The 13,160-nt window shown below is 39.5% G+C and overlaps 2 protein-coding genes and 1 non-coding gene across 4 annotated transcripts; all 3 read left to right on the forward strand.

Moving 5' to 3' along the window:
- Nucleotides 1-1,758: 1,758 nt before the first annotated feature.
- Nucleotides 1,759-2,850, forward strand: LOC105398190. The gene is made up of 3 exons (XM_011570242.3): nt 1,759-2,172; nt 2,252-2,356; nt 2,536-2,850. The coding sequence occupies exons 1-3, from the start codon at nt 1,903-1,905 to the stop codon at nt 2,842-2,844; spliced, it is 684 nt and encodes a 227-aa protein (XP_011568544.1). The 5' UTR covers nt 1,759-1,902; the 3' UTR covers nt 2,845-2,850.
- Nucleotides 2,851-3,199: 349 nt separating this feature from the next.
- Nucleotides 3,200-12,418, forward strand: LOC105398189 (RNA-binding protein 28). 2 transcript variants are annotated; one of them, XM_048625475.1, is made up of 12 exons: nt 3,202-3,360; nt 3,428-3,702; nt 4,266-4,394; nt 4,615-4,878; nt 5,164-5,331; nt 5,753-5,939; nt 6,303-6,480; nt 8,227-8,389; nt 9,468-9,573; nt 9,911-10,075; nt 11,326-11,425; nt 11,580-12,418. In XM_048625475.1, the coding sequence occupies exons 2-12, from the start codon at nt 3,432-3,434 to the stop codon at nt 12,258-12,260; spliced, it is 2,412 nt and encodes an 803-aa protein (XP_048481432.1). In that variant the 5' UTR covers nt 3,202-3,360; nt 3,428-3,431; the 3' UTR covers nt 12,261-12,418. The 2 variants fall into 2 exon arrangements, with proteins under 2 accessions (XP_048481431.1, XP_048481432.1); XM_048625474.1 differs by having other exon boundaries at nt 3,200-3,702.
- Trnaa-agc lies at nt 7,819-7,891 on the forward strand. Its single transcript has one exon. It is a non-coding gene; the product is annotated as a tRNA-Ala (tRNA).
- Nucleotides 12,419-13,160: the final 742 nt, after the last annotated feature.

Raw genomic sequence — 13,160 nt, forward strand, 5'->3', positions numbered from 1 at the left:
ACATATCTTTCATATTGCAGTAGTGTAACATACCATCCTTACTAATATTATAAATGCGAAAGTAACTGTGTCTGTCTGTCTGTCTGTCTGTCTGTTACTCTTTCACGCCAAAACTACTGAACGGATTTGAATGAAATTTGGTATACATACGGTCTAGACCCTGAGAAAGAACATAGGCTACTTTTTATCCCGGAATCCCCACGGGAAAACTTTTTAAGGCGAAGCGAAGCGCGCGGGAACAGCTAGTTATATATATGTGATCTTATATAAGCTCCAAACCTTTGACCAAAGGAAGTGTTAACGTAAAGAGATGGCATTTTGAACACACGTTTTTTGCATAATTGATCGTAGAGATCAGAAGTTAGTACTTTTTTGTGGGTGGAGAGACAGAGCCTGAGAATGAATAGTTGACGGATGGTTAGGACTTTAGCTTCTTTGTAAAGAGTTTGGGTAGGAAATCTGAAATTTTTCTTGTGCATAACTTTTAAAACACATCTTTGAGCTCTTTCAGGAATAATTAGGGTAGTTTTTGCTGCACTGCCCCACACTGGGATACAGTACGAGGCAATGGATTGGCATATGGCAACGTAGACCCTTGTAAGAAGAAATGGTTCGGCTGAATTACGAAGTTTTTTTAGTATAGCTGCAGTTTTTCTTATTCGATTTGCCAGACTGAGCGTATGCTCTTTGAAATTGAGATTTTGATCTAATATCACACCGAGGTACTTAATAGAATTAGTTCTATCAATAGACTGACAATTACAATCTAGGATTTGTGTGAGTTTGCAAGAATGATTTTTTATATGATTAGGAATATTAGGTTGGGATGCGGCAGTTTTATGGAAGCATAAGTATTTGGTTTTTTTGTGGTTTATAGTTAGTAAGTTGTTTGCCAGCCAATCGTAAGTATATAAATAGTAATATAGTATAGGCAAGTAGGCATATTATTACGTTTACCCAATTTATTACATTTACAGGATAGAGTGTTCATGATGGTCTGCTGGCTTAACTAACTTGACCACCGAAATTATTACCTATCTCACATCAATCGCAAATTTTATAAGAAAAACACTGTATGATAGGTTGATGAGAAAATGAATCAGCCCGTAATCGCACTGCAGCACATAGGCCTGCACAACAACACTCAGTCCTGGGTCTTCGAATCCTCATCCAAGAAACCCTCATCGACAAACATAGCAGTGACCCACTTTTGTGATCAGTTTGGCGACAGACAGCATCATTCACCATTTTCAGGAAACAGATACGATACGTGATCCAACACAATAGGACTACGCAGCCACGATCTTTCGCATAAAAATATTTTTTATTTACAAATTTACTATATGATACCTAGTTACCAAAAGATCGTCTGTCCAGCGGCAGCGGCAGCTATCTGGAAAGCATACGGGACGGGCAATCGATGAAAAAAAGCTAGGCCCGATAAGGTTAACTTTTTTAAATTAAACATTACAACATAGGCTAGGCAGGTGTGCAGATGGAAGGGTTGAGTGGAGTACAGTAACAGGTGAGAGAGGGTCGTAAAAGTCGTAAAGCGAAGCTAAGTAGACTCTGCCATACGAGTACAACAGCTGTTTATAAGTGGTTGGTAAAATAAGCTCAACATAATGATGAAACACAGTAAAACAACAGTCACAGAGTAGAATTGGTGAGGTTTGTGAGTCAATTGTGACACTGACATAGATAAGACTGACGTTCCTTTGATTGACGTTTCTTTGTTTATATTTATATGATATTTATTGTTTTGGTTTTGTTTGTGTAGATTTCGCTGTTTTTTGTCATTTGTCATTTCGTAATAATTTCTCATTTAAGTTGCATAAAGGCATGCATAGATTCACACTAACTTAGACTTAGATATATTATCGTGAACGGACACTAACAAGAATGACTACCGATTTTGAAAATGAGTCAGTATTTTGGACTAGAAAAATGAATCTAAAACTTGTCGAGTTTATAAAAAGTAAGCCACACATGTGGAATCCCAAACATCCGAAATATACCTCGACGGACATGAAAGAGAAAACATATTCAGAATTTGCTTCTCAATATGGAAACCAGTTTACTAGTCAAGCAGTGAAAAAAAGATGGACCAACATAAGATGCTCCTTTGCTTGTTATGTAAGGAAGTTACGGAGTAGTACTGCTAGAGGAAAGGTGATTGAATTACAAAACTATAAGTACCACTAAATTTTATATCACAGTTTTATCAAAAATTACTTAATTATTATTTCAGGAGTACAGTGTGAAATGGCATCTTTGGGATGCTTGTCAATTCCTTCTGAAAGTGACCAAAAATCCTCCTCCTAGTGAAGATCTATCTGAATTGGAAGATGTTAAAGTAAGAATAACATTATGATTCATTTATTTTTATATTGATCATCATACCAAAAGCTATACTTACTGAAAATATTGTAGCTTAACAATTTAATAAATAATGCCGGAATACTGAAACTAACAGATACAAATTGGTAATATCAGATTTTACATAAGTATTTATATAATTTTTCCCTATTCCAGGAAGATTCCCAGTCACTATCGGGCGATGAAGACTATGATGTTGACAATAATGCTCAGTATTCTTATACTAATGAACAAAGCAGCTGTAATGGATTTGCGCAAGAATTAGCCAAAGTATTCAGAGGGGTACAAAATGATGCTTTTGGATTAGACAACACGAAACATGGTAAAATAGGCCGGATGGTTACCAAACAACTTTCTCAAATGAATTCATATGATGCTGCAAGAGTTTCACAGCAAATAATGGAAGTTTTATTGAAATACAATGATAATAATCCTATGAATATTGAATACAAAGAAGAAAACTAAATTGGATACCTATGTTTTTTAGATTTCCTACTTTTTCTTGTTTTATTTGTATACTGTTAATAGGCATGCCTTATTATTTTATACCTAGTTAAAATAGATAAAGATGCAATATGAAAATACCACGGCCGCCGCCGCCGTGCCGGACGGTCGCCCTTCGCCCTGGCGGTAGGTCTACTTCTCAGAGAATTACATTTATTGTCTTATTCCTATAACGTTTTCAGTCATAAAACATGGTTATTATAAATGCTCTTGGCTCATGCCTCATGCTAAGCATCGATCGTTATTATTCCGAGTTAAAAGCAGTCATCACAGAGTATATTTCACCAATCTGGCATGTTACAATGACATTTCTCAACGAGGTTACTCTGTGAAATAAAAAAAATCTGGGATTTATTTTCACATGTGAAGTTTGTGAACTATTTTCTAATAAATTTTAATTCAAAAACTGTTTTCATGACCTAAAAATTAAACCAAGATAGTATAAAGAGTTTAATAAAATTACCTATTTCACATTAGGTGAGTGTAAGATAATACTGAGGTATATTTTGAGAGGTTATATTTACATGTTTGTAACCTAACCTAGGAAAATGACGCAAAAGCAAGAAACAGAAACTATGGATGAGAATTCAAAATACAAGGACGGTGTGAACCGTAACGCCCGTCTTATTGTGCGCAATGTGTCCTTTAAAGCCACAGAGGAAGCTTTACGGGAACACTTTTCCCCTTATGGAACTGTAGAAGAAGTTAAATTGTTGAAACGACCTGATGGCAAGCTCGTGGGCTGCGGTTTCGTGCACTTCACACAAGTGCCGATGGCTAACAAAGCCATGACCGCCACCAACAAGAAACCTTTTCTTGGTAAGTGTTCTTTACACATCAATTTGCTGCTCTTGCTTGTAAGTTTCTGAAAAATCCGCCATGGAGTATTTCATTTCATTTCATTCATGTATAAAAAAATCTATATCCCTAAGATGACCCGCCAATTGACCTTCAACAGTCAAGCATGGTTAACTGTTATTCTGCTTATGACAATCTTAAAGGAGTCTACACACCAAACCCGCCGACCCGCCGACACAGCCCGGCGGCTTGGTGTCGGCGACCCAAACCCGCCAACCCGCCAACATGTGTCATGGGGCTGTGTCGGTGAGTTAGTCGGCGGCAAGAAATCAGTACAACTTTTTTAGTTAGTGATTGCAGTGTGTACGAACGTGGAGTGTCGGCGGGCAACTGAGCGTGCGCGTACGCAAGTCGCCGGCCATGCCGCCGACTTGCACGCGGGGGTACGAGTCGCCGACATGATTCTTGAAACAAAGTCGCCGACACCAAGCCGCCGGGCTGTGTCGGCGGGTCGGCGGGTTTGGTGTGTAGACTCCTTGAAACTAACAACAGTAGCTTAAAGTGAATATTTTCTATTTCTCCAGGCCGTCCTATCAATGTAGCCTGGGCTGTGACTAAACACAAATATGACGAGAAACTGCAAACTGAAGGAGCTAAAAAACAGCCGGAGAGTGCCCCACCTGAAGAAGAGAACAAATATAAGAAGTTTAAAAGTAAGTTCCACAAAAATAAAAGAAATATTTTTTTGCTTTAATTTACAATCATTGAAATAATAGATAGAATATTATTTATTTGTGAACAGATGTTACAAAGCTAACACATAATATTATAACAACAGAGTACAAATATGAGCTAAACTAATTCCATCTATCTATAATATTACAAAAACGTTGATGATACACAATATAGCAAAATTAAGCATTTATTTTACAGAAGATGTCCCTGAAACTGCTCCTGTGAAAAACGAAAAACCTCAACCAAGAGTCAACAGAAATGCTCGACTCATAGTCAGAAATATTTCATTCAAAAGTACAGAAGAAACTTTGAAGGAGCATTTTGCACCTTACGGAGAGATATTAGAAGTGAAGTTACTGAAAAAGCCTGACGGCAAGTTGGTAGGATGTGCTTTTGTGCACTTCAAGAATGTCCCAATGGCCAAAAAGGCTTTGTTGAACACCAATATGAAACCTTTTCTGGGTAAGTTATACATTTCCTATGATAGATTCCATAAATGAAATTGATTTTAACTATATTTGGCTAAAATCTGGTCAGCCATCCAAACCTTACAGTCCCTATAATCTTGAAAGGTAATATATTGCATCTGACTTACATTTAAAAAATTTAAAACATCACAACTTCTCTTCAAAATTATTTTTCCAAAAAGTTGAAATACACTTTTGCCTCCCACTGCTGGCCAAAGGCTTGATACTGTGAAACTTTAGCCCAGCATTTGTCTTTACACAACATTACTTTACCCTCCAGGCCGGCCAATATCTGTGGACTGGGCGGTGGCCAAGGACAAGTACATGAAACATGTGGTGGAGCAGCAGCTCCAACTGCAGGAGGATGTGAAGAAGGAAGACTCGGACAGCGATGATGAGGGGGGCGCTCTGAATGTGACGAGTGATGAAGTGAAGGCTGAGGTTAAAAGTAAGTGCTGTTTGAGTCTTATTTGCATGGTAGTCTGCTAGGAACATTGTTATTATGCAGTGTAGGTAATCATTTTTATTAGCAACTAGCTTTACATTTCGACATTCTTGGCAAAAAATACTATGTGTTATAAATTGTATTACTGTAAAATTTCATTGAAATCCATATAATAGGTAAAATAGTTTTTGTATGAAACAGTTACTTACAAACATAATCACAAACTTCTGTATAAATAAATCGTATTTATAAGTATTCTTGAATGTTTTGTAGTAAACTAGTAATTGATCCCCCTTGCACAAACTCATAAATTATTATTTTAAAATTTTCCTTATACTTATTAATTGTATGATTCGACGGCAGTTGCCATGGCCGAAATCGGTTGGAAGGTCATAATACTTATTTGCTTTCTTTTGTCTATCAGGTGAATCAGACGATTCTGAGACAGAAGTGAAGTCTGAAGATGATGATGATGATGACAGCAGTGGCTCTGATGATGATGAGAAAGAAGAAGATGACGATGAGGAAGAAGCGGATGATGATGATGACAATGATGTAGACATGGAGGAAGACAACCAGAGTGAAACAGACACAGTTACTGAGAGACAAAGGTTTGTTCAAATGAGTCTTATTTTGTTTAGTATGCTGTATTGTACCAGTACTCGTTAAAACAGTACCAATTTATTGTCAATTATGACCAGACTAAATCGAAGTTCAGTACATAGCTCGGCATTTTTCAGCTCAGATTCTCATAATGAATAGTTAATAACTGTCATTATCATACCTAGTGTAGACTGAGTAGTATTCATCATCAGATCCTAATAATCCAATAACTACCTATCCAACATCGTCGTCAGTTATGCTACATTAATGTACATAGACTACATATTCACCATCATTACATTATTAATTAATTTACCTCCAACATCTTTTTTAAATCCCCATTTAACAAACAAAACTCCCTTCCCCCACAGAATAAAGCTAAACGACGCGGAAGACGGCTGCACAGTGTTCATAACGAACCTGCCGTTCAGCGTGGACAACGACCAGTTGAGAGACTTCGCCGAGCGCACCGGGCGCGCGCGGTACGCGCTCGTGTGCGTGGACAAGCTCACCGAGCACAGCAAGGGCAGCGGGTTTGTTAAGTTTGAGGTGAGATTATAGCGCTATTATATGTTATCCTATATTATAAAGGCGAAAGTTTGTGAGTGTGTATGTTTTTTACTTCACGTCAAAACGGCTGAACCGGTTTTAATGTAATTTGAAATGTAGTTAGCTGACATTCTGGATTTAACACATAGGCTAGTTTTTATCGCGCAATTCCCACGGGAAAACCTTTTATGGCATACCGAAGCTCGCGGAACAGCTAGTTGCTACATAAATGGTCTTAAACACTGAGTTGTTGGTGTAATCCTTTGCAAAGCTGCCAGAGGAGCATTTCTACAGCCACGGTATTCCAGTTATAGTTCATTTAGACAGCATCAGACGCACAGTGTTGATAACGAGCCTGCCGTTCAGCTTGACGCCTTCAGCTCCGACACTTGGCCGAGCGCACCGGGCGCGCGCGGGACGCACTCGTGTGCGGGGACAAGCTCACCGAGCACAGCCAGGGCAAGGGCTCGTCCAGTTTGAGGTAAGGTGGTAGGGCTATTTCGTTATTGATAAATAAATGGTCTTAAGACACTGAGGTGGTGGTCTACTCCCGCACAAGGCAACCAGAAGAGGAATTCTGCAATCACTTCATGCCATCCAGTTAGGTACAGCATCAGTTTTTTTTATCGTATATGATTTATTCAGGCCCTGTTTCACAATGTCTGGTTAGTGGTTACCTGTAAGATAAAATGCATGCTGTCACTGTCAAAAAAATAACCGAGAGTGACAGCATGTATTTTATCTTACAGGTAGCCACTAACCAGACATTGTGAAACAGGGCCTTAGAGTAGGAGTAGTTATGTAGTTCTATGAAGAAGCTATGAAAAATATGTGCCCGGGTCCTGATTTTTGGCCTCTTGCGGCTTAGTAACTAGGTACCTTAGGCTGCGTCCACGACGCCAGCGGGCAGCGGGGGCGGTTCAATGCAACATGCGGCACGCACTAATATTATTTACTCTATGGCGGGAAATTGTGTGAAAATCTCCGTATAGAGTAAATAATTAAAAAAAAATAGTTTTATTGTTCAAGTAAAGGTACATATTGATTCAACATTATAGAAGTTACTCTGTAATTCTGTGGACTCGGCCGAACACTTGTACTAACGACTAACCGTTGCACTGTTGTTGGCTCGGCATTCTAATAAAATATTATGTAAGTACCTACAACACATTTACAAAAGCAATGTTATTGTTATATCAGCGGCGTATGGTTTGCTCTAGTGAAAGGTTTATTGACCTAGATTAATATTATCTTCGAGTAGCTTGTCTGTTCAAGGTCAATATACAAACGAGTTATTAAACAAGCGATAAGATGTTATATTTCGTACAAATAGACACCGGGGGCGTAGCTCAGATGGTAGAGCGCTCGCTTAGCATGTGAGAGGTACCGGGATCGATACCCGGCGCCTCCAACGGTTTCTTTTTATTCTATTTTTTTTGTTGTATTATAATTTATGAGATAATGTCTATGTCGTAGAATAAAGCGTTTTAGAGGATTTTTCATACAACAGAATGAAATTGAGGTTATGTGCTTACACAGTCCAGAACAATAAAAATAAATTACAAAGAAATATTCGTATTTATTTTTTCCAAAAAGTGACAATACATTTTTTTTGTAATGTTGGTTCTATTTTTCAGAACCTGTCACTAAGGACCTATAATAATAAGAATCTAGTATTCAATTTAAAATAAACGCCATAACCTGTTATTCCTGCCACAAATTAACATCCTCAATTCCCATTTCCAGCGCCAACACGACGCCGATGCCTTCCTGGCGCTTCCACCCGACCAGTTGAAGATGGAGGGCCAGGTACTGCAGGTGAAGCCGGCTCTGAAGAGAGAGAACCTGCAGACTGGGGGCAAGAAGCAGGCCAAGGATAGCAGGAACCTGTACCTGGTTAAGGAGGGAGGTGAGATTTTAGGGTCTACTTCTTGTTAGACAAGGTTGCACGGTAACTTTATAGACGTAGATATACTCGCGTATTGCATGTTTTATCAATCACACCCCGTGTGCTTATCGCGAATCGTGATTTAGTGACGTTGCATGTTTTATTAATCACACCGCCGTGCTTAAGTTACGTTTATCTACGTGGATAACAGCACCGTGCATCCGGGACAGATATAAAGTAGGGTTTTTCACCGTGGTTAGGATTAGTCTGTCAGATAAACGTCAGTAGCTGACTACTCCCGACCAGTTGAAGATGAAGGCCAGGTGCTCCAAGTGAAGCCGGCTCTGAAGAGAGAGAACCTGCAGAATGGGGGCAAGAAGCAGGCCAAGGATAGCAGGAACTTGTACCTGGTTAAGGAGGGAGGTGAGATTTAGGGACTACTTCTTGTTAGATTGTTGGAATAGCATTAGATAATTGCACGGCAACTTTATAGACGTAGAGAAACTCGTTTAACGCAATGTACGTTCTACTAATCACAGCCCGTGCTAATCGCGAATCGTGATATAGTGTCGTTTATCTACGTGGATAACGGTACCGTGCATCCGGGACAGATATAAACTAGGGTTTATCACCGTGGTTAGGATTAGTCAGTCAGATTAGCGTCAGTAGCTGACTACTCCCGACCTGCTGAAGATGGAGGGCCAGGTACTGCAGGTGAAGCCGGCTCTGAAGAGAGAGAACCTGCAGACTGGAGGCAAGAAGCAGGCCAAGGATAGTCGGAATTTGTACCTGGTTAAGGAGGGAGGTGAGATGAGATAATTTAGGGTTCTTATATATTAAACCAGGTTGCGCATGTAATTACCGATAGGTGGCGACTCTCCCGCTTCATACAAATTAGTTTTCACTACTAGAAACGAGAGAAAAACTCGGACTCCGCTTGCAGTTTCAGATACAGTGTAACCGATTTTAAACATAAATAACGGCGTAAACAAAATACTTTTTCTCACAAAAAATACAAAAGGTTAAGGTTTAATTTATTTATTTTTATTCACAATTTCTTCTTTTCAATATTTAATATGGTGAATGTTGTTGTTTTCAGTGGTGGTCGCGGGTACTAAGGCAGCTGTCGGCGTGTCAGCATCAGACATGACCAAGAGACTGGCTCTGGAGCGGAGCAAGACGCAAATGTTGAAGAATCTTAACAGGTACGTAAATAAATATGTATTGACATTCACACAATAGTCTGTGTGGGTCTTGTGGACCTCCTCTTAACCTCTAAAATGAGTAGGTGAATGGATGTTACTGAATGCAATAAATACCAGCGTGGAATCGACTTGACTTGCGTTGTAAAGATGTTCCAAAGTGTTTATTTGTGCGTCATACATACATACTTACATACATATATGCTCACGACTAATTCACGTCTGACATACCTTACCTATACTCTCAGTCGATTCCACTCGAGAATCACGTATAAAAACATATTACTTTACCCCCATGAATATAACATACTATTTCCAACAAACTTGCTCACAATTCCAGATTCGTCTCCCGCTACCGCCTCGTAGTCTCCAACCTGCCGCCTCACTTCGACGACTCCCGCCTGCGCGCCGCCTGCGCCCGCGCCGCGCCCGCCTCCGCCGTGATCGGGGAAGCGCGGGTGATGAGGGACTTGAGGGCCCCCGTGCTGAAGGATGGACGGCATCCGTGAGTAGTTACTGCTATATTTATGAGATTGGGATAGCTAAAGAGCCACAGATATGTTTTGGTTTGCCTGCTTAAACAGTGGCGCCTCTAGCGGAAACTGTCGTGAAACTTTTGACAATAACGACGTAGGTGACAATAAAAACATACCTGTCGGCGGCGGGTGAGATGATACGACGAGTAGGTAAGTATTTATAAACAACATAAGAATCTGCCAGCTGAGGATCGAACCCAGGTCCCGCGGTAGAGTTACTTAGCAATCTAAGTACTCATCTAAGCATTGATCAGACTCCCGCCTGAAGGAGACCTGTGCCCGCGCCGCGCCCGCCTCCGCCGTCATCGGAGAAGCGAGGGTCATGAGGGACTTGAGGGCTCCAGTGCTGAAGGATGGGCGGCATCCGTGAGTAGTTACTGCTATATTGCTGACATTGGGATAGCTAAAGGGTCACATAGATGTTTTGGTTTGAACAGTGGCGCCTCAAGCGGAAACTGTCGTGAAACTTTTGACAGATAATGACGCAGGTGACAATGAAAACGTACCTGTCGGCGGCGGGTAAGATGATACGACGAGTAGGTAAGTATTTATAAACAACATAAGAATGTGCTGGGTGAGGATCGAACCCAGAACCCTTGGTATAGTTAATAAGCATTCACCTGACCCCCGCCTGCGCCCGCGCCGCGCCCGCCTCCGCCGTGATCGGGGAGGCGCGGGTGATGAGGGACTTGAGGGCTCCCGTGCTGAAGGATGGGCGGCATCCGTGAGTATTGTGTTCCACTGTTGAATCTCCCTCAAAGCTTCATTAGAAGCTATTTCAGATATTGGGATAGCTAGAGTCACAGAGCTGTTTTCGTGTGCCTGCTTAAAGATTGGTGCCTCTAGCGGAAACTGTCGTGAAACTTTTTACAGATCCTATCATATAAAAAACTGTTAACTGTTTTGTTTTTGTCAACTACCTATGTAACCTGTACTATACTATAAGTATAGATATCTGGTAGCTCAGGATCGAATCCAGACAAGCCGATTTTTAAGCAAAAATCTAAATAGTCAGCGTTACTTGCCAAAGCGTCGTATGTGGTCAAAGACACATGACTGTGCTATCTGCATTTATAAATAAAATATTACGTTTCTAAATACATCATCATCCTTCTGGCTTTTCCTAATGGAAGGTCGGCTTTCGTGTTATACCTCTTAAATACTATTTATAGATTACATAAATCAAACTTATGATCTAACATGTATTATGTATTTACAGGTCTAAGGGCTACGGTTTTGTGATGTTCAATAAGCACGAAGACGCCTTGATGTGTTTGAGGAAGTTGAACAACAATCCAGATATATTTGACAAGAATAACGTAAGTTATTATACTATATTAGGTATATTGTGATTATATGATAAATAAGCTTTCTTATTTTAAACATTAGCTACCACCTGGCTTCCACATACTCACATTTTTACATAGCAATAAGATGAGCTTTTAATTAAATACGTACACACTTATTTCACAGCGTCCTATAGTGTCGTTCTCAATAGAAGACAGAACGGCACTGAACGCGCGAAAGAAGAGATTAGAAAAGTCCATAGCAAATAACCCACATGCAAACAAAACCTCAGAAGAAAACGAACATTGCAATCAAAAAGGGTACAGAAAACGGAAAAACATGGACAGGCCCGACGAAAGCACCGTGAAACGAGGGAAATTCGACAGAAGAAATAAAGACCAAAATCAACGAGATGCGAGTCAAAACAATAGAAATAACCAAAATCAATATGGCAACAAAAAACAGTATAGCGGCAATAAATCTGGCCAATTCGTCAGACCACAACCACAAACAAACCAGGAATTCGGAGACTACACAGGATTAACCTCAAAAGAAGGAACCCAACACAAAATGAGGAGTAACCATAAACTAAAGTTGCAGGCGAATGTCCATAGACAAACTGTCAAAGCCGAGAAAAAAATGAACAAACACACGCAGAGATTAAAGATGGCCGCGAAAGAACGCGTCAAACAGCCGAAGCAGAAAGTGAATAAAAATCCCAAGAAGGGCCGAGATAGCTTCACGGAAAGAAAGGTCCAGAATGCTATCAAGGAGTCAAGTAACTTCTCAGACCTTGTCAGTAAATATAAGAGTAAGCTTGCTGGTAACAGCTTAGACAGAGTTAAGGCTAAATGGTATGAGAGCTAGTCGTAATTTTAATTTAATTCATATTTTTTCTCCATGATTATTACTCCTCAGACTGGGTTAAAAATGAAATTACATGTATTTTGTATATATGTAACTTTATTTCCTACTAAATAAAAGTGCGAAGAAAGTTGTTGTGTAAATATATAAAACGGACTATACTAAAAAAACTAAAACGATACAACAAATACCGAGTTTAAACTTATTTACTACACTTTCAAAAATCACATTATACCTAAAAACAGATGCCGATTTTCATACATCAATTATATTTTGAATGATAATTTACATATCACAATTTGTGCAAAATCTGTTCACCTTGGTTGAAAATACATAGTTTGTAATAAAATACTATTTATTTTACTCTAAAAAGTATTTTTCACGTATCCAATTAACTAAATATCTGACCCCTCTGGCACGGATCCGTTATCGAGGTTAAACTGGTTGAATTCGTGTTCCTGGTTGAACACTGGAATCACAGCGCCGTATTTATGGCGAATTGAGATATAGTGACGTGTATCTACGTGGATAATGGACCCGTGCAGCGGGGATTGTTTCGGGAACATTACCTACTACTTGTACACCCTGTTCATTTCAATATTGTTTGGTATTTTATTGAGCGAGCTAAGGCACTATTGTTTTTTCGTTTACATCCAAAATTATAGTAAAGTCGTTCTTGTAAACAATCACAAATATAATAAACTAATAAAACTTGTTCTTCACAAAGTAAACTTATTCAATCGTTTCGTTTAATTATTCACAAGAAATAAGAAAAGAAAAGCATTGTACTGATTTTATGCATTGAAATGATATAATGCTCGTTCACATACAACTGGACAGACCTTCCCCATAGCATATACACCTATACATCTAATATCTGTCACTAAATTACCAATTGATTCT

The sequence above is a fragment of the Plutella xylostella genome, chromosome 14 (assembly GCF_932276165.1).
Source record: "Plutella xylostella chromosome 14, ilPluXylo3.1, whole genome shotgun sequence".
Lineage (NCBI taxonomy): Eukaryota > Metazoa > Arthropoda > Insecta > Lepidoptera > Plutellidae > Plutella > Plutella xylostella.

What these genes read in the sequence shown, in the direction of transcription:
- LOC105398190 (XM_011570242.3), top strand. Translation starts at nt 1,903, where the DNA reads ATGACTACCGATTTTGAAAATGAGTCAGTATTTTGGACTAGAAAAATG. An exon ending in GTAGTACTGCTAGAGGAAAG is followed by an intron (nt 2,173 to 2,251) that starts GTGATTGAATTA and finishes TTATTATTTCAG; the next exon opens with GAGTACAGTGTGAAATGGCA. An exon ending in CTGAATTGGAAGATGTTAAA is followed by an intron (nt 2,357 to 2,535) that starts GTAAGAATAACA and finishes TCCCTATTCCAG; the next exon opens with GAAGATTCCCAGTCACTATC.
- LOC105398189 (XM_048625474.1), top strand. Translation starts at nt 3,432, where the DNA reads ATGACGCAAAAGCAAGAAACAGAAACTATGGATGAGAATTCAAAATAC. An exon ending in CAATATGAAACCTTTTCTGG is followed by an intron (nt 4,879 to 5,163) that starts GTAAGTTATACA and finishes TTTACCCTCCAG; the next exon opens with GCCGGCCAATATCTGTGGAC. An exon ending in ATATATTTGACAAGAATAAC is followed by an intron (nt 11,426 to 11,579) that starts GTAAGTTATTAT and finishes CTTATTTCACAG; the next exon opens with CGTCCTATAGTGTCGTTCTC.